The sequence below is a fragment of the Oncorhynchus kisutch genome, linkage group LG11, assembly GCF_002021735.2.
Source record: "Oncorhynchus kisutch isolate 150728-3 linkage group LG11, Okis_V2, whole genome shotgun sequence".
NCBI classification, from domain to species: Eukaryota; Metazoa; Chordata; class Actinopteri; order Salmoniformes; family Salmonidae; genus Oncorhynchus; species Oncorhynchus kisutch.
The window spans coordinates 25,275,278-25,296,707 of NC_034184.2; the positions used below are offsets into that span (position 1 = coordinate 25,275,278).

Genomic DNA, 21,430 nt, shown 5'->3' on the forward strand with positions numbered 1-21,430 from the left:
TTCTATAGTTTGAGTACCACCAGTGATTTAAGTAAGAAGGTAATTTCATAAAAAAACAATCATCTGTTTCCATTACATAGAACTGTGTCCATTGATTTAAGTAAGTAATGTCATCTAAAACAATCATCTGTTTCCATTACATGGAATTGTGTCCAGAATAAGTAGATCCAAGTAAATGTTTTTAGTAACGAATATTGAGCTGATAATCCTGCACCAACCTTTTGAAGGTCCTAGCAGGTTTCATATTTTGACTAGTTTATGTACCAGGGACAGTTTGTACAGAACTGTATGTGAATGCAACAGGTGCAACAAGAGAGGAGCTCTGAGGCTGTTTACTTTAAAAGGTGCCTATTCAGCTTGACGGGACACTGTATCATCTGATGTGTCTGAAGTATAATTCTGTATGCGCATGGGTTTATCAAGACTTAATGCCCAAGATGCAGAAAACTCTTCCAGGACGTATGGAATGTCCACAACCAAGTCTTTTTTTGGGAGAACAAGTATTTGATACACTGTCGATTTTGCAGGTATTCCTACTTACAAAGTATGTAGAAGTCTGTAATTTTTATCATTATCTCAACTGTGAGAGACGGAATCTAAAACAAAAATCCTGAAAATCACATTGTATGATTTTTAAGTAATTAATTAGCATTTTATTGCATGACATAAATATTTGATACATCAGAAAAGCAGAACTTAATATTTGGTACAGAAACCTTTGTTTGCAATTACAGAGCTCATACGTTTCCTTTAGTTCTTGACCAGGTTTGCACACACTGCAGCAGGGATTTTGGCCCACTCCTCCATACAGACCTTCTCCAGATCCTTCAGGTTTCGGGGCTCTCGCTGGGCAATACGGACTTTCAGCTCCCTGCAAAGATTTTCTATTGGGTTCAGACTCTGAGACTGGCTAGGCCACTCCAGGACCTTGAGATGCTTCTTACGGAGCCACTCCTTAGTTGCCCTGGCTGTGTGTTTCGGGTCGTTGTCATGCTGGAAGACCCAGCCACGACCCATCTTCAATGCTCTTACTGAGGGAAGAAGTTTGTTGGCCAAGATCTCGCGATACATGGCCACGTCCATCCTCCCCTCAATACGGTGCAGTCTTCCTGTCCCCTTTGCAGAAAAGCATCCCCAAAGAATGATGTTTCCACCTCCATGCTTCACGGTTGGGATGGTGTTCTTGGGGTTGTACTCATCCTTCTTCTTCCTCCAAACACGGCGAGTGGAGTTTAGACCAAAAAGCTCTATTTTTGTCTCATCAGACCACATGACCTTCTCCCATTCCTCCTCTGGATCATCCAGATGGTCATTGGCAAACTTCAGACGGGCCTGGACATGCGCTGGCTTGAGCAGGGGGACCTTGCGTGCGCTGCAGGATTTTAATCCATGACGGCGTAGCGTGTTACTAATGTTTTTATTTGAGACTGTGGTCCCAGCTCTCTTCAAGTCATTGACCAGGTCCTGCCGTGTAGTTCTGGGCTGATCCCTCACCTTCCTCATGATCATTGCCTCACGAGGTGAGATCTTGCATGGAGCCCCAGAGCGAGGGTGATTGACCGTCGTCTTGAACTTCTTCCATTTTCGAATAATTGTGCCAACAGTTGTTGCCTTCTCACCAAGCTGCTTGCCTATTGTCCTGTAGCCCATCCCAGCCTTGTGCAGGTCTACAATTTTATCCCTGATGTCCTTACACAGCTCTCTGATCTTGGCAATTGTGGAGAGGTTGGAGTGTGTGGACAAGTGTCTTTTATACAGGTAACGAGTTGAAACAGGTGCAGTTAATACAGGAAATGAGTGGAGTACAGGATGGAATTCTTAAAGGAAAAACTAACAGGTCTGTGAAAGCCGGAATTCTTACTGGTTGGTAGGTGATCAAATACTTATGTCATGCAATAAAATGCAAATTAATTACTTAAAAATCATACAATGTGATTTTCTGGATTTTTGTTTTAGATTCCGTCTCTCACAGTTGAAGTGTACCTATGATAAAAATTACAGACCTCTACATGCTTTGTAAGTAGGAAAGTGTATCAAATACTTGTTCTCCACACTGTATGTTTTCCATTGGTTCTGTGTCTTTCCCTTTGAGGGGCTTCCTGAGGCAGGTGCCTTAGGAGAGAAGTTATTGAGACTGTGTGCTGTGCAGTGTAAAGGTGCCCGAATACAGCTGTTGAGGTAGCTCCCAAATTAAGTAAGGAATGGCCATTTAATTTGTTTTTATCCTACAATTTTTACCACACACACGCCAGCACGCACACACAACCCACCTTCATAAGAAATGTACTGAAAAACCCAATGTAAATCAGATACACAAACATTTTTGAAATATCTTTCAATCATGTCTGAGGTACAGGGAATCAAACAATCACTTAATGGGCTTGAATGACCTCTGTTCTGACCTGATTCGACCTGAGACCTGATCACCCTCGCTAGAAAGACTAGAGCCATTGGGTGAGATTTAAATGGGCTATGTAAACACTAGAAAATTAGGAAGAAGTTTAGAATGTATCAACAGTCCTGTGTGTGATTAGGGAACAAGAGAAAGAGAGAGAGTGACCACTGCCCCTGAATATGGTACACCTATCTCTAGTCTTTTTTACTATTCCTTGAATTACCATATGGGATACAATTAAGTTAAGATGGAGTCATCACGGGTTGTAGTTCTAATTCTATTCGTTATTTTGATTTAACAGGCAGTGTTGTTTTTTGGGGGATGCATGAATCACAATGTAAGTCATGTGTCCAAAGGGGGCATTACCAGTCCCCTGGGGGCCTTTGGTAAATATGCAAATTGATTTTGTTCACATGCCTGCCTATAAAAATAAGAAATATATTGGTACTGGTTAACAGTTACTCAAAATGGATTTAAGATTTCCCCATCTCAAGTGATATATGAAGTATATCGAGTGATATATAAAGAAGTATATTGCTGTTGTTTTGTGTACTTTGTTTTTGTCTTGCTTCAACAAAAAAGGATTGGCCCTCTGACTCCCTTACCCTTTAACTCTGCAGTGAGATTGCCATGGAGTATAAGCCAATTTTAGGAAAAAAAATTGTTTAAACTGTGTGTTGTTTTTCTCTTTGACATTTGTCTAAGACATTTGTATTAAGAATACCTCACCCCCTCTAACCGGCTGAAGTAATGGTGACAATGGCGTTCACTATGGTCCTTCACCACTTCTACCGTGGGACCTGAGTCCGTGCCAGCAGCCAGTACACCGCATCCACTCAAAGCTATCAACTGCCTTTTCTCTCATGCCTCTCATGCCACATGAGTCCACGTGGAGTGAGCATGGAGAGAGATCCCGTCCAAACTTCTCTCATGTTGCTGGTGTACTAGTAGGAAAATTAACAAGACATAATGGACTGTAAAGGACAGTGGTGGCTCAGGTGAGAGAAAATCGGGACATTATCAAGGGCCATCCACTTTTAACATGTGCCATTGGGAACAACTGAAACGGCAGAAGAATCCCACAGGTAAAGAAGCCAGATGTGGAGGTCCTGGGCTGGCGTGGTTACACTAGTCTGCGGTTCTGAAGCAGTTTGGAAGTACTGCCAAATTCTCTTAAACGACATTGGAGGTGTCTTATGGTAGAGAAATGAACATTCAATACTCTGGCAACAGCTCTGGTGGACATTCCTGCAGTCAGCATTCAAAATGCACACTCCCTGAAAACTTGAGACATCTGTGGCATTGTGTTGTGTGACAAAACTGCACATTTTAGAGTGGCCTCCTTTAGAGTGGAAACCCAGCACAAGGTGCACCTGTGTAGTGATCATGCTATTTAATCAGCTTCTTGATATGCCACACCTGTCAGGTGGATGGATTATCTTGGCAAAGGAGAAATACTCACTAACAGGGATGTAAACAAATGTGTACACAAACTTTGAGAGAACGTTTTGTGCTTTTGGAATTTTTGTGCGTTTGGAACATTTCAGGGATCTTTCATTTCAGCTAATGAAACATGGGACAAACACTTTACATGTTGTGTTTATATTTTTGTTCAGTATACTGTAGGATAGATTGGAGTTATCAGGTGACTTTTTAAAAAATGACAACTATTCAGACCCTTTATTATGAGACTCGAACTTGAACTCAGGTGAATACTGTTTCCATTGACCATCCTTGAGATGTTTCTACAACTTGATTGAAGTCCACCTGTGGTAAATTAAATTGATTGGACATGATTTGGAAAGGCACACACCTGTCTATATAAGGTCCCACATTTGACAGTGCAAGTCAGAGAAAAAAACAAGCCATGAGGTCGAAGAGCACAGAGCCAGGATTGTGTCAAGGCACAAGCGGCAGAGACTGGGAGACTAGGCAGGATCGAGGGAAAGATGAACGGAGCAAAGTACAGAGAGGTCCTTGATGGAAACCTGCTCCAGAGTGCTCAGGACCTCAGACTGGGGCAAAGGTTCACCTTCCAACAGGACAACGACCCAAAGCACACTGCCAAGACAACGCAGGAGTGGCTTTGGGACAAGTCTCTGAATGTCCTTGAGTGGCCCAGCCAGAGCCCAGAACCCGATCAAACATCTCTGGAGTGACCTGAAAATATCTGTGCAGCAACGTTACCCATCCAACCTGACAGCGCTTGAGAGGATCTGCAGAGAAGAATGGGAGAAACTCACCAAATAAAGGTGTGCCAAGCTTGTAGAGTCATACCCAAGAAGACTCTAGGCTGTAATCACTGCCAAATGTGCTTCAACAAAGTACTGAGTAAAGGGTCGGAATATTTATGTAAATGTGATCTTTTTTTATTTTAATACATTTGCAAAAAATTCTACAAACCTGTTTTTGTTTTGTCATTATGGTTTATTGTGTGTAGGTTGATGATATACAGTGCCTGGCGAAAGTATTTGGCCCCCTTGAACTTTGCGACCTTTTGCCACATTTCAGGCTTCAAACATAAAGATATGAAACTGTATTTTTTTGTGAAGAATCAACAACAAGTGGGACACAATCATGAAGTGGAACGACATTTATTGGATATTTCAAACTTTTTTAACAAATCAAAAACTGAAAAATTGGGCCCCTTTACTTTCAGTGCAGCAAACTCTCTCCAGAAGTTCAGTGAGGATCTCTGAATGATCCAATGTTGACCTAAATGACTAATGATGATAAATACAATCCACCTGTGTGTAATCAAGTCTCCGTATAAATGCACCTGCACTGTGATAGTCTCAGAGGTCCGTTAAAAGCGCAGAGAGCATCATGAAGAACAAGGAACACACCAGGCAGGTCCGAGATACTGTTGTGAAGAAGTTTAAAGCCGGATTTGGATACAAAAATATTTCCCAAGCTTTAAACATCCCAAGGAGCACTGTGCAAGCGATAATATTGAAATGGAAGGAGTATCAGACCACTGCAAATCTACCAAGACCTGGCCGTCCCTCTAAACCTTCAGCTCATACAAGGAGAAGACTGATCAGAGATGCAGCCAAGAGGCCCATGATCACTCTGGATGAACTGCAGAGATCTACAGCTGAGGTGGGAGACTCTGTCCATAGGACAACAATCAGTCGTATATTGCACAAATTTGGCCTTTATGGAAGAGTGGCAAGAAGAAAGCCATTTCTTAAAGATATCCATAAAAAGTGTTGTTTAAAGTTTGCCACAAGCCACCTGGGAGACACACCAAACATGAGGAAGAAGGTGCTCTGGTCAGATTAAACCAAAATTGAACTTTTTGGCAACAATGCAAAACGTTATGTTTGGCGTAAAAGCAACACAGCTCATCACCCTGAACACACCATCCCCACTGTCAAACATGGTGGTGGCAGCATCATGGTTTGGTCCTGCTTTTCTTCAGCAGGGACAGGGAAGATGGTTAAAATTGATGGGAAGATGGATGGAGCCAAACACAGGACCATTCTGGAGGAAAACCTGATGGAGTCTGCAAAAGACCTGAGACTGGGACGGAGATTTGTCTTCCAACAAGACAATGATCCAAAACATAAAGCAAAATCTACAATGGAATGGTTCAAAAATAAACATATCCAGGTGTTAGAATGGCCAAGTCAAAGTCCAGACCTGAATCCAATCGAGAATCTGTGGAAATAACTGAAAACTGCTGTTCACAAATGCTCTCCATCCAACCTCACTGAGCTCGAGCTGTTTTGCAAGGAGGAATGGGAAAAATCTCAGTCTCTCGATGTGCAAAACTGATAGAGACATACCCCAAGCGACTTACAGCTGTAATCGCAGCAAAAGATGGCGCTACAAAGTATTAACTTAAGGGGGCTGAATAATTTTGCACGCCCAATTTTTCCGTTTTTAATTTGTTAAAAAAGTTTGATATCCAATAATATCCAATAAATGTCGTTCCACTTCATGATTGTGTCCCACTTGTTGTTGATTCTTCAATACTTTCGCAAGGCACTGTATATATTTTTTAAATCCATTTTAGAATAAGGCTGTAACATAACAAAATGTGGATAAAGTCAAGGGGTCTGAATACTTTCCGAATGCACTGTAGATCTGTTATATGTGTGCTATTTCTATGCTTCCCGTTCTTAAGTTTAGTTTTTGCATCTTTCAAAATGTTGAAAATACAATATTTTTGGTTATTGACAATATACTTCACAGCGGTTTAGAATGTACATTGATTCACTACACTATACATTGCTTGTTTAGTCACATGAACTGAAATTAGGTGAACTTTTAGAATTTTAGCAACCCTCCCTTAAAATCTGGTCCCAATTCCGAAGTCACTTTATACTTAAACAAGCAAGCGGCTGCTCTCCATTAACATTTAATCATCTCTTCCCAGGGTCACAGATTGACACGGCATTCCAGTTCTGGCACAGGAGCGATCTGGTGTTATTTTTGTGACCTATTCAATACTGGTTGACCATAATATTCCCAATACCCAACACATTTTTAGATACCTGCAAACTCACAGCTTAGCCAAAAAACATTTAGATTAATTTACACTCGAGCCCACTGTCTCGTGTCCAGTCGAGAGGTGCTTAGCCTAAGTGTCCAGTCGAGAGGTGCTTAGCCTAAGTGTCCATTCGAGAGGTGCTTAGATCTTAACCCTTATCTGAAGGGCACAATCTGGAGATTATACAACATAATACAGACCATTAATCCGCCTTTCTTTGCAAATACAAAATCTGCATGGGAGCAAGACATAGGTGGCGAGCTACCCGATGATATACGGCAACAAAGTATTGAGTGTATCCACACATTTTGAATAAGGCATGGGCTTATTCAGTTTAAGGTTTTGCACAGTCTCCATTACTCAAATGACAGATTGGCAAAAATATACCCAAATGTTGACCCCAAGTGTTTGAGATGCAGCGACTGTGGGACACACGTTTTGGTCATGCCATCTTTGAGTGACCTCTGGGACCCCATTTTTGAGACATTCTCACATATGTGTAATATAACTGTTAGCCCCAACCCGGTCACTGACATTATTGGGGAACTTCCCCTAGACCAGAATGCTACCACGCATCAGGAAAATGCGAAAGCATTTGCCACTCTGCTAGCTCGCCGCCTTGTCATCTTTCACTTGAAGTCTGCAAAGCCGCCCTCCTTTATGCAGTGGGTTAAGGAGGTGATGTCATCTCTGCCTCTGGAGAAGGTTAGGTACACTGTGCTTGGGTCCCAACAAAAGTTAGACTTAATCTGGTCCCCATTAATACAATACGTGGAGAGCCTGTCTTTTACTTAGTGTAACTTGCATAGTTTGGGAAGCAGTCATGTCTGTTCTAGTGGTCATTTGTGCTGATAATTTTTATAGAAGTTTTTTTCCCCATTGTTTTTGTCTCTATTACTGTTTGTTTCTGCTTTTCTTTCCTATTTAACTTATTTTTTATAGATACCTTGATGGGTGGGTTGTTGGGAGGGAGGGAGGGTGGGTGGGTGGTTGGGAGGGAGGGTGGGTGGTTGGGAGGGAGGGAGGGAGGGAGGGAGGGAGGGATGGGAGGGAGGGAGGGAGGGAGGGAGGGAGGGTGGGTGGGTGGGTGGTTGGGTGGGTGGTTGGGAGGGAGGGAGGGAGGGAGGGAGGGAGGGAGGGAGGGAGGGAGGGAGGGAGGGAGGGAGGGAGGGATGGGAGGGAGGGAGGGAGGGATGGGAGGGAGGGAGGGAGGGATGGGAGGGATGGGATGAGAGAATGAGGGGTTGCGGTTGTACTGTTTTTGTTGTTATATCTGAAAATAAAAAAATTATCAACCAGGAAATGGCCGGCACGATTTCTGCATATTCACCTTTAAAGTAAATTGACTAAATTAAATCAAATACTACCATGTGAAAAGCCCATTTGTTACAAGTAATCTCTTTGTTACGGGTCTTTGTTAAATGCTTTGCTTGTGGATGTACCTTTGCCAGATTGAGGTTCACAGAGAAAACTTACAAAAATAATTGTATGTGTTTGTTATTTCAAAGTATAATTCATTAGACTTTGCATGGTTCTATGCTCACACTGGCCAATAAAAGTGGATGATACACTCTTCAGTAAGAGGTTAAAGACTGTTCATCTCTCATCCAGTCACATTCTCTGCCCTCTCCAGTAAATCATTCCTAGTAGGCAACAACCCGGTAATATTGATGTATTGTACACAGATGGTTACATTCACTGTTATTTTTTAAACCTCTGCCGCAGTCATCTGGATAACATTAACAAAGGTATGACTCAGGGTGCATCTCAATAGTCTGAAGTGACTTTCTTTATGTCCTTTCCATCATCTGCATAAAGTAACCATCGGGTGAAATCAAATACCTGTTACTGTAGGTATCACCACTATTTTGCTTTCACCTTTCCTTTGTTTTCAGATCAGTGCAGTTGAAGGAGAGGAGAGCATAGACTATTGAAATTCACCCTCAGACAGTAATGCCTGATTCACACTATCGAGCCAAGTCGAGCTGCGCAATGCTGGCCTGGATAAGCAAACACCATAGTTCTGAAACCATGCTGGAAAGGACAATGTGAAATGAAAATATCCTGACCAGCACAGTTTGGTTCGGGTTGGCCCTGTAGTGTGAAAAAGGCTTCAGGTGTTGTTTTCGTTGACTTCCTGGTGACTGGAGGGCCAGTGGAGTCGTGTGCAGGTCATCAGACTCCAGCTCAGAGGGGATCTCCCTAAAGCTCAGAGGGCGTATCTCGTTACCCAGAGGCACCCACAGCCACAGGCACTGAACTGAACTCTGGGTAACTCTAGTGTGGCGAAGGAGATAGTTGCTCTGGGTTAGGATTAGATATACAGGTATGCCTATTCATGTATCAAAAACAGGAGGGAGGGATACACACCACAAACTGTTCTTTGAAAACAGTGTATTTCCCATTTATGATTCTTTGGCCTCTGTTCTCTTAGGCCTTTCGATTTCATGCGGATCACACGCTGTGGACTGGGAACTATTTACATGAACTGATCATAGTTTTGCTCCTCACCTGTAACTGTGATATGGCTCTGGGATCTTCTGATGGGCTTTCTCGGTCTGCTCAGGGCCATAAGCACCGCCGTTTTCGGGGAGTCCTGCGCCATGTCCTGTTCCCCTGGTGACAACATCCCCCTTTTGCCCCTTCCCCCATCTCCAGCCCCTCCCCTTTCCACAGGACCCTCTCCTTTCCCCCGAATTGGTGTGTCCTTCAAAAACACAGTGGCGCCTAGTGTCCGGCTGGTTTCCATGGCAACCAGCCTTCCATGAGGCAAGGGGGATGCGTTAGAGTCCAAGGCGGGGTGTAGGTCAGTCTGCATGGCGGTCTCTGCGGTGCGTTCAGAGTTGCTGGTGCGGCGAGAGCGGTCCTCAGTGGAGATGCAGACGTCCACCATGTCAGAGCCAAAGGCTGGGGGGAAGAGGACCTGGGAGAGACCACTAAGGGAGCTGAGGGGGGTGGAAGACAGGGAGGAGGCCGAGGAGTAAGAGTCAGAGCCCTGGGAAGAGGACGGAGGCCCTCCATTGGCCACTGCATGGGGAAGAAGAGGAACTCATTTAGAAACAGTAGCTGGAGATTTGAAAAGTAAATGTGTAGTGTTTCAATACCAAAGGACACAATATAATATTCTCTAATGATGCAAAATTTATGTTAAAGACACTTATTGGTAGTTTGATGAAAGTGAACACCAGTGAACCTCATAAGTGGCGTTGAAATCATAGTTTATTGTGTAATCAGAATGAAGTCATGTTTTCCTCAGTTTTATAGTGTGTCCTCAAATCATCCAACTCTAGTTCCCATCCCACAGTCCACGAGCCGTATACATAACACACATTTTTCACACGATCATAAAGTCTTTGTAGTTGGTACAGACTGACATCTGGCTGAGCTCACTGTTTGTTTATTTGTTTATTTGGATCCCCATAAGCTTTTGCAGAAGCAGCAGCTACTCTTCCTGGGATCCACAAAAAAACATGTGTGGGTCTCCTGACCCCTCCTGTCTCAGCCTCCAGTATTTATGCTGCAGTAGTTTATGTGTCGGGGGGCTAGGGTCAGTTTGTTATATCTGGAGTACTTCTCCTGTCCTATTCGGTGTCCTGTGTGAATCTAAGTGTGCGTTCTCTAATTCTCTCCTTCTCTCTCTCTGAGGACCTGAGCCCTAGGACCATGCCCCAGGATTACCTGACATGATGACTCCTTGCTGTCCACCTGGCCGTGCTGCTGCTCCAGTTTCAACTGTTCTGCCTTCTTATTATTCGAACATGCTGATCATTTATGAACATTTGAACATCTTGGCCATGTTCTGTTATAATCTCCACCCGGCACAGCCAGAAGAGGACTGGCCACCCCACATATGCTCTCTCTAATTCTCTCTTTTTTTCTCTCTCTCGGAGGACCTGAGCCCTAGGACCATGCCCCAGGACTACCTGACATGATGACTCCTTGCTGTCCCCAGTCCATCTGACCGTGCTGCTGCTCCAGTTTCAACTGTTCTGCCTTATTATTATACGACCATGCTGGTCATTTATGAACATTTGAACATCTTGGCCATGTTCTGTTATAATCTCCACCCGGCACAGCCAGAAGAGGACTGGCCACCCCACATAGCCTGGTTCCTCTCTAGGTTTCTTCCTAGGTTTTGGCCTTTCTAGGGAGTTTTTCCTAGCCACCGTGCTTCTACACCTGCATTGCTTGCTGTTTGGGGTTTTAGGCTGGGTTTCTGTACAGCACTTTGAGATATCAGCGGATGTACGAAGGACTATATAAATACATTTGATTTGATTTGATTTCCGCCTCTGGCACATAGCTTCAGAGAGTTCCTCGTTGAGGATGATGTTGGTTCCTCTCAAGTTCTTGGCTCTCTCCAGAACAGCCATCTTGTCCTTAAACCTCAGGAACTTGACCGCTATCGACCTCAGTCTGTCACCTAGGCTGGTTACATGTTTTCCAGACCGGTGGGCGTGTTCCACCTCAAACTTCGTATGATCCATCGGCAGCTTTTCAGTGATAATTTTTTTTGTGTTCTCCTCAGACTCGGTCAAGCTCTCATGTGAAGATGCTGGTATGTCATTCACAACAATGTTATTCCTCCTGGATTGTCCCTTTAGATATTTGTTTTTTCCAGGCGTTGTTAGTAATGATTCACAGAGAGTGCTGATGTCAGCGAGAGGATTTACAGTTTTTTGTCATCTTGCTGCAGGTTTCTTTCAGGACATCCTCTCCTTGCAAACAATTCTTGAAGGTCCTGGACCTCTCTGATCAGATCGTCTATTCTTTTGTTAGATGAGTCTATCAGTATTTGGACAAAGCTCTTGAAGCTATTTTCCTATTGTTGTAACAACTGCTTGCAACAAACTCTTTTTGATTGTTTAAAAGATCCTTCACCTGTGATATAGAAATACTGTCCCCTCCATGACTCCCACCTTTAGCTTTGGATGCCATGGTAGGATTGCATGCCAATGCTGGTACTCCATGCAGTTCCAGAAGACAGGGCAGTTCGCAGGGAAGATTTAAACAGCAGCAAACAGCAGGGATTCAGACAGCCACAAGCCTGGGACAATCTGCTGTCCCAGCCACAAGGGATAACTGTGTGTGTTCAATCTGTCAAGGAAACCTTGCTAGCTTGAGAGCTAGTTAGTAGCTAGGGTAGCCGCCACGCCAAGCATCTCTTAAAACTTTTGGTTGGCAGTATCCCTGGACAGATGTAGCGGTACAAGCAACTGAGGCTAACTGCGTCACGGGATCCAAAAGTAACCAAACTTTTTCAAAATAACACTTTTTCAGAGATTTTCAAAACTTTAAAACAACAAACTGCTGTGTTTGCTAATCCCATTGGCTTTAACTACAGTAAATCCAGAGAATCAATTCAACTACATGAATCATCAGGAAGAATCATATAAAAGCCAGAAATGACTCAGTAGCCTTAGATCCCAGCAACCTAAATACACCGAGAGTATGTCCCAAATGGCACCTTATTTCTTATATACAGTAGTGCACTACTTTTGACCAGAGCCCTATAGACACTGGTCAAAAGTGCACTAAATAGGGAATAGGATGCCATTTGGGACACAACCCATCCATCCACCCAGTCACCAACCTGTCATAACATGCCGTGCCCAACCCAGAGTACTACTCTGTCTCTGAGCACACACAGCACTAATCTGGGGCTATTTTCAGACCCACTCATATTAAGCAAAAAGCAGAGGATCAGATCTGGGGACTGAGATGAATACCGCAGAGGGATTTAGTTAAAGTACATGTGATGAGCCGGTGCTCTACTTTAGATTGACACGTCATGTAATTTTATGTAATGTCATGTAATGTAGAATCTGGCAGAGTCTTAATTGGAGATTGGGATTCTAGAATTGGTGAAGCTTTCATGAAATGAATGGAATATTCAAATAAACATTGAGGTCAAGCATTTAATGTACTTATTTTTTATTTTCTACGTTTGAATCCTTTCATATTACTTATTAGCTCATTGTACTTCCATTAGTATACTATACATTCAAGATTGTCTGTGTTTGAGTAGCATAATAAGAAGAGAGATACATACTTTTGCTGAGCCAGCTGTATTCAGCCACCATCTCTTTGTATGCAGGGTATCTTCCTGCCTCCTGTTAGGATGAAGATAAACATCACATCATCATCATAATCATCGTCATCATAATCATATTCGTTCTCTATCATCATCATCATCCTCCACCTTATTCTCTCCATCATACTCATCATCATCATCACACACGACATTTCTATAAATATTTTATCAGAGGTTCAGTTGTCAGTCCTTATATGTGGATATCTGGATGTGTTTACCCTAGGATAGGTGTTCTGAGGACAGAATATAAGTAGACTAGCCTCTATTTCATGACCTTTACAGAGTCTCACAGAAGTTTCTTCTGGCTCTGGGGCACATGTGTCCACATGTGTTCCTTCCACTCAATGAAAGTGTGTGGGTGCTACAAGGACAAGTGACCCTTAGGGACTTGGCGGACCTCACTGCAATTCCACACACACACACACACACACACACACACACACACACACACACACACACACACACACACACACACACACACACACACACACACACACACACACACACACACACACACACACACACACACACACACACACCCTGTATTATACAGAAACACAGCTCTAGGGAAAAACTGGAGCCCTGACACAAGATGGCAGACACTCACTCACCAGATTCACCACCTCTCCAGGGAAGCTTATGCCTTCTCACCATACTGCTACTTAGCACAGGCCCACATGGAGAACAGGGCACCATTTTAGGTCAAACACAAGTCTCACTTGACAAATTCTAAGATCCCTACACTTAAGACCACAAAGGAAAGCTACCAATTCAGGTCAGGCAGAAGTCACAGTGGACCCCCTCCGAGAGCTTCCACAATGGGCCTTGGTCTGGGAAGGTGTTGGGGGGCGTTTAGCAAACTAACCCGGCTCCTATGTGTGTAATTTTGAGCCATAATGGGGTTTAGCGCGGGGCAGAGGAGAGACATAAAACAAGGCTTTCTGCTGATTATAACTTGATCTTGCTGCCTTGTAAATAATGAACATCGTCTCTGGCGTTTTTTCTCGCACGGAACCTGAGATGAGAGGAGTAAAGTGAGCCCACTGGAATGCGAGGGGCTGGGCGTGCACACACACACACACGCACACACACACACGCGCGCGCACACACACACACACACACGCACACACACACACACACACACACAGGTACACACACAGGTACACACACACACACACACACACAGGTACACACACACACACACACACACAAACACAGGTACACGCACACAAACACAGAGGAATGCATGGGCCAGGTGCCAGCTGTCTGCTTTACTATGCTGTCTCCCTCCCCAGCGCAAGAAGAGCCGGTGTTGTTTAACGCACTGCAACATCCATTAATGTGCCAGAGTACTTAGAGCACCACGTGATCAACTGTTAGGTATGAAATGGATATAACCTATTGAACATTGAGTACATGTTTCATATGAAAGGTTAGTGTGTACCACTTTCAACCTTGATGTACATGCATTTAGGAGAACAGTATCAGTGTATATGATGGAGAGGAGACAAGGAGTGGAGGCAACTTTAGACTATTGAGATGCACTTATAATGGCCGTGTTTAATTTCAGAAAGATGTTCCCTTCCATCTGCCCTAGCTAGTTCACTCCACTTCACAGATCTGATAGGACTGGATAGGTGAAGAAAAAGTTTGCGTCCCAGCAGGGGTAGTGCACTATAAAGGTAACAGGGTGCCACTTGGGACGCAGACAAAGATGAGTCTTCTCTCTCACCCTGATGGTCAGCATGATGTGGGTGTGGCTCTTCAGAACTTCCACGGCATTGCTATGGGTGATGCCATCAAAGCTCACCCCATTGGCCGCCAGGATCTGGTCGCCCATCTTGATGCCGTGCTGCTCCGCCAGACCCCCAGGGTCCAACCTGATCATAATACACAGAGAAGTCAAGGAATATGTGTCGTGGAGATGGCCAATTGTTTTGAGTTATGTTTTGTATTGCTCTGAGCTTCAAACGTTGTTCTAACATTGTTCTCTGATAGTTACCATCCAGTAGTTAGAGTTCAGATTCAATTAAGGGCTGCTCACGTCTCCCACAAGTCAATTCTGAATATATTTACATGTTACAAACAAAGGTATCTCCACTGTATTTTGTTGTTGTTGAGAGCAACAGTGTGGTACACTTGAGCAGTTTAATCTAGTGATAAGTGGGAACATAAACCTTCACAACCTGTATCTTCCCCAGGACCACGTACTTAGAGACGTAGATGCCCAGTCCGAACTCTTTGCCCCCTCTGATGTTGAATCCCAGGCAGTAGTCATCTGAGGTTGTGTAGAGGTGAACCATCCTACGGAGAACACTGTCTGAACTGGCATCTGAAGGAGTACGACCACTCTCCTCTACTACCATACGCCTCTGGATCAGATCCACCCTGCAGAAACAAACACATGCTAGATATGTACATAAACATACTGTACATACAAACACACACAGACATGTACATACACTAGACCCACTCCAATTTGCATACCGCCCTAGCAGATCCACAGATGATGCAATCTCTGTTGCACTCCACACTGCCCTTTCACACCTGGACAAAAGGAACACCTATGTGAGAATGCTATTCATTGACTACAGGTCAGCGTTCAACACCATAGTGCACTCAAAGCTCATCAATAAGCTAAGGACCCTGGGACTAAACACCTCCCTCTGCAACTGGATCTTGGACTTCCTGTTGGGCCGCCCCCATGTGGTAAGGATAGGTAACAACACAACCGCCACACCGATAGTCAACACAGGAGCCCCTCAGGGTTGCGTGCACAGTCCCCTCTTGTACTCCCATTTCACTCATGATTGCACGGCCAGGCACGACTCCAACACCATCATTAAGTTTGCCAATGACACAACAGTGGTAGGCCTGATCACTGACAACGACGAGACAGCCTATAGGGAGGAGGCCAGAGACCTGGCCGTGTGATGCCAGGGCAACAACCTCTCCCTCAACATGATCAAGACAAAGGAGATGATTGTTGACTGCAGGAAAAACAGGACCGAGCACGCCCCCATTGTCATCGATGGGGCTGCAGTGGAGCAGGTTGAGAGTCTCAAGTTCCTTGGGGTCCACATCACCAACAAACTAACATGGTCCAAGCACACCAATACAGTCGTAAACAGGGTACAATAAAACCTAATCTCCCACAGGAGACAAAAAAGATTTGGCATGGATCCTCAGATCCTCAAAAGGTTCTACAGCTGCACCATCAAGAGCTGGTTGCATCACTGCCAGATATGGAAACTGCTCGGCCTCCGACCGCAAGGCATTACAGAGGGTAGTACGTACGGCCCAGTACATTACTGGGGCAAAGCTTCCTGCCATCCAGGACCTCTTTACCAGGCGGTGTCAGAGGAAGGCCCTAAAAATTGTCAAAGACACCAGCCACCCTAGTCATAGACTGTCGTCTCTGCTACCAAACGGCAAGCGGTACCTGAGCGCCAAGTGTAGGTCCAAGAGGCTTCTGAACAGCTTCTACCCCCAAGCCATAAGACTCCTGAACATCCTGAACTCCTGAACATACGGCAGGGTAGCCTAGTGGTTAGAGCGTTGGACTAGTAACTGGAAGGTTGCAAGTTCAAATCCCCACTGACAAGGTACAAATCTGTTGTTCTGCCCCTGAACAGGCAGTTAACCCACTGTTCGTAGGCTGTCATTGAAAAGAAGAATTGGTTCTTAACTGACTTGCCTAGTTAAATAAAGGTAAATAAAATAAATCTAATCAAATGGCTACCCAGACTATTTGCATTGCCCCCCCACCCTCAAATTAGATTTAATTTGACATACTACACCTCCCTCCTCACATACAACAGCAGCCCCATTCCCCAGTGAGTTCTGGCCTTCCTATCAATTAGTCAAATAGCCATAGTCATAGAGGAAATCCATCTAGCCGTGCACCATGAAACCAAGATCCCTCAGCAGCAAGATAACCTAGTGGTGATGCATCATACTGATGTGACCATAGAGATATAATACTAGCTGTTCTATTGATGAGACACTATGAAAAATGTAATACTTATAAAGAATTCACAAACCATAAGCCTAATGGGATCAATTTCATAAGGATCGTGATGCATTTAACACACTGTTGATGCATACGATACACTCAGTATCACAAAACCAGATACATATTATATGGAACCATGTGACACTAACTATGTAACAGTGGAGGCTGCTGAGGAAGGACGGCTCATAATAATGGCTAGAACAGAGCGAATAGAATGGAATCAAACAAATGGAAACTATGTGTTTGATGCATCTGATACAATTTCACTAATTCCGCTCCAGCCATTACAACGAGCCCGTTCTCCCCAATTAAGGTACCTCCAACCTCCTGTGCTCTGTATAGTGTTGTTGTTGTACTGATCATATGCATCAAGTAGTCTCCTGCCTGAAACCTGGACTCAGGGGTAGACGTAGCATAGTACATGAAAGCCTGGGACACTCAAATTAGTATGACATGTAACTTTTGGTATGGTTCATGCATGCATTTATATGTGGATGTATGGATGTCCATCATCCATTTCGTGTGATATGTTGCGAATTCCAATTTTGTGGCTAATGTTAGCTAGGTTAGGGGTTAAGGTTAGGGTTTGGGGAAGGGTTAGCTAACATGCTAAAGTTGTCCATAATGAGATTGAACACTCAACGTTTGGGATGCTAGACATTCGTGTTTACCCCAACCAACCACCCTCTTTTAGTTTTTTCCTTAAGTAACTTTCTGTCTTATGTAACTATATCAAACATAACATATCATACTAATTTGGTTTACAATGTTAAGTCTAGTCGATGATACCAGCCTGTCTCATTACCCATACTTCGCTCACTCCACTCCAGTGCTTCAGGTGGCTTGAACTAGTCAGGTTGCACTTGAACTTGATTGCTGATTAACAACTACACTCATTTACACATGTGTCCCTGTCTCAACTAACCATTACATTAGGAACTGACCAACTACATCACATAACAACAGTACAGCGCAGTACATGACGTGACGTAATATAACAGTTTAGTACACTCTTAGAAAAAAGGGTTCCAGAAGGGGTCTTCGGCTGTCCCAATAAAACAACCCTTTTTGGTTCCAGGTAGAACTCTTTTTGATTCCATGTAGAACCCTCTGTGGAAAGGGTTCTACCTGGTACCCAAAAGGGTTCTACCTGGAACCAAAGATGTTCTACCTGGAATCAGAAATGGTTCTTCAAAGGCTTCTGCTATGGGGACAGTTGAAGAACATTTTTAGGCTCTAGATATCGTATTTTTTTCTAAGAGTGTACAGTACCGTACACTACACTAGGCCCTCTCACCATGTAGTCTTCTCCTTGGAGTAGCGTATACCAGGGACTTTCCCCACACGTCTCACAACCATCCTCAGCCTGTTGTTCCCCGTCAGGACCTTCACAGCACTGCTCATAGTGATGCTTTCCAGGCTGATACCATTCACCTCCACCAGCTTGTCCCCTACACAGAGACCTGCCTGCTCTGGGGGGGAGAGACGAAGGGATTTAAGCACAGGCTGACTGACGCATACAGTAGACACATGTATACACACGCACACATACAGTTGAGGTCGGAAGTTTACATACACTTGGGCTGGAGTCATTAAAACTTGTTTTTCCACCACTCCACAAATTTCTTGTTAACAAACTATAGTTTTGGCAAGTCGGTGAGGACATCTACTTTGTGCATGACACAAGTAATTTTCCCAACAATTATTTACAGACTGTATCACAATTCCAGTTATGTCATGGCTTTAGAAGCTGGCTTTAGAAGCTTTTGATAGGCTAATTGACATCATTTGAGTCAATTGGAGGTGTACCTGTGGCTTACCTTCAAGGCCTACCTTCAAACTCAGTGCCTCTTTGCTTGACATCATGGGATGGGAAAATCAAAAGAAATCAGCCAAAACCTCAGAAAACTGTAGACCGCCACAAGTCTGGTTCATCCTTGTGAGCAATTTCTAAACGCCTGAAAGCACCACGTTCATCTGTACAAACAATAGTACGCAAGTATAAACACCATGGGACCACGGAGCCGTCATACCGCTTAGGAATGAGACGCGTTCTGTCTCCTAGAGATGAATGTACTTTGGTACGAAAAGTGCCAATCAATTCCAGAACAACAGCAAAGGACCTTGTGAAGATGCTGGAGGAAACAGGTATAAACGTATCTATATTCACAGTAAAAATGAGTCCTATATCGACATAACCTGAAAGGCCGCTCAGCAAGGAAGAAGCCACTGCTCCAAAACCACCATACAAAAGCCAGACTACGGTTTGCAACTGCACATGTACACAAAGATCGTACTTTTTGGAGAAATGTCCTCTGGTCTGATGAAACAAAAATAGAACATCGTTATGTTCGGAGGAAAAAGGGGGAATCTTGCAAGCCGAAGAACACCATCCCAAACGTGAAGCACGGGGGTGGCAGCATCATGTTGTGGGGGTGCTTTCCTGAAGGAGAGAGTGGTGCACTTCATAAAATAGTGGGCATCATGAAGAAGGAAAATTATGTGGATATATTGAAGCAACATCTCAAGACATAATCAGGAAGTTAAAGCTTGGTTGCAAATGGGTCTTCCAAATGGACAATGACCCCAAGCACACTTCCAAAGTTGTGGCAAAATGGCTTAAGTACAACAAAGTCAAGGTATTGGAGTGGCCATCACAAAAAGCCCTGACCTCAATCCCATAGAACATTTGTGTGCAGAACTGAAAAGGCATGTGCGAGCAAGGAGGCCTACAAACCTGACACAGTTGCACCAGCTCTGTCAGGAGGAATGGGCCAAAATCCACCCAACTTATTGTGGGAAGCTTGTGGAAGGCTACCCGAAACGTTTGACCCAAATTAAACAATTTAACGGCAATGTTACCAAAGACTAAGCAAGTGTATGTAAACTTCTGACCCACTGGGAATGTGATGAAAGAAATAAAAGGTGAAATAAATCATTCTCTCTACTATTATTCTGACATTTCACATTCCTAAAATAAAGTGGTGATCCTAAGACAGGGAATTTTTTACTTGGATTAAATGTCAGGAATTGTGAAAAACTGAGTTTAAATGTACTTGGCTAACGTGTATGTAAACTTCCGACTTCAACTGTAGGAACCCAAACACACACAAAAAAATGCACATGCACACACGCAAGCCCACAAACGCATACTCACACAAACACACTCGTAAAAACAAACAGGGGTCATTATGGGGTCAACACACACACCTCCCTCCCTCTGTTATAGGACCTACCTGCAGAGCTGTCATCCTCTATCTTGCTGACGAAGATGCTGAGTCCGTGTTCTGAACCACCTCTAACACTGAATCCCAGACGGCCGTCTGCACTCTTATCTACTGTCACTGTGTGGAGGTCTTCACAGTCATCCCCACCTGTACACAAGAGGGAACAGGCACTCTGAGATCCAATGCAGTAGAAACACTGTATTGACAACAATTTGGATACAGCAGAAATATGGGAGTAAAAATGTATAATTGTCCTGAACTAATGAAGGATCTTTAGCTCAGCAGGCTTTAGTTTTGTGGACTTAAGAGTTCATACAACACTGAGTTACTGTGGGAGGGGGAGTAGACACAGTAAAATTATCACCATCGACAGGAGAGTTGATGAGGATGACTCTGCCCATGGGTGAGGACCTGCCTCCCCTGTGGCGGTGATGCTTCTTCTGCATGTAGCGGTTTGTCGAGTGGGATCCCCCAGCCTGGCCCCCATGGCCCCCATTGTGGGGGTGAGGGTAGCCTCCCCCATTATGAGGGTGGGGGAGAGGATGTCCTCGCCCGTTGGTCATTTCACTATGGTTGTGGTAGTCAGAGGAGTGAGCCATGGCGAGAGGCCTACTCCCCCTCCCACACTCATCCACACCAGGGACTCGCCTGGAGATGCAGAGGGGACGGGAGGAGAGGTAGAGGGGAGTGAGTTGGTGGGTGGTTTGGCTGGATCAATCAATCAAGAGTTAAACAAGGGAGGGAACAAGTAAAAACAATCCATCCATTACTGCTTGTCAATAGTGAAGTCCAATGCAGAAAAGTCCAAACGCCACATTAGGCTAGTAGAGACATAAAAAACTAAATCATAAAATTGAGTCCATTTGTTAAAGGAGATTAATAAATTATGGCAACTAGTCAGGTTGCAATCAATCAAGAGTTAAGTCCCCTCACTCCCAAAGTATTTCATCCAGGCACAGTTATGGGACTGAAATAGTCCAATATTTGTATCCTTAAGTGCATCCTTAGGCTTGTTTGTAGACATCAAAATGAGCTGTCTGTTAATGAACTTCGGGGCACATCCATGGCGGTCACCATTCAAGACCAGTCACTTTTAATCCAGAAAGATGTCCTTCTTTTGCCATTCCAACTGGGTCGTCCACTTCCTCCGGTCCAGCGGCCGGGGCCAAGATGTCTGCCACAGTGGCCTTTGAGTCCATTC

The 21,430-nt window shown here is 44.2% G+C and overlaps 1 protein-coding gene across 1 annotated transcript in view; it reads right to left on the reverse strand.

The window, feature by feature from the left end:
- LOC109898892 (PDZ domain-containing protein 7-like) overlaps positions 1-21,303 on the reverse strand; it is a 46,532-nt gene extending 25,229 nt beyond the window's left edge. Inside the window, exons 1-8 of the mRNA XM_031835481.1 lie at positions 20,594-21,303; positions 20,239-20,376; positions 18,300-18,474; positions 15,199-15,375; positions 14,720-14,867; positions 12,946-13,006; positions 9,405-9,920; positions 5,409-5,414 (exon numbers count right to left, since the gene is read on the reverse strand). Of these exons, the coding sequence (XP_031691341.1) occupies positions 5,409-5,414; positions 9,405-9,920; positions 12,946-13,006; positions 14,720-14,867; positions 15,199-15,375; positions 18,300-18,474; positions 20,239-20,376; positions 20,594-20,828 (1,456 nt within the window). The 5' untranslated portion in view covers positions 20,829-21,303. The remainder of the gene's footprint in view (positions 1-5,408; positions 5,415-9,404; positions 9,921-12,945; positions 13,007-14,719; positions 14,868-15,198; positions 15,376-18,299; positions 18,475-20,238; positions 20,377-20,593) is intronic.
- Between the last annotated feature and the right edge of the window lie 127 nt (positions 21,304-21,430).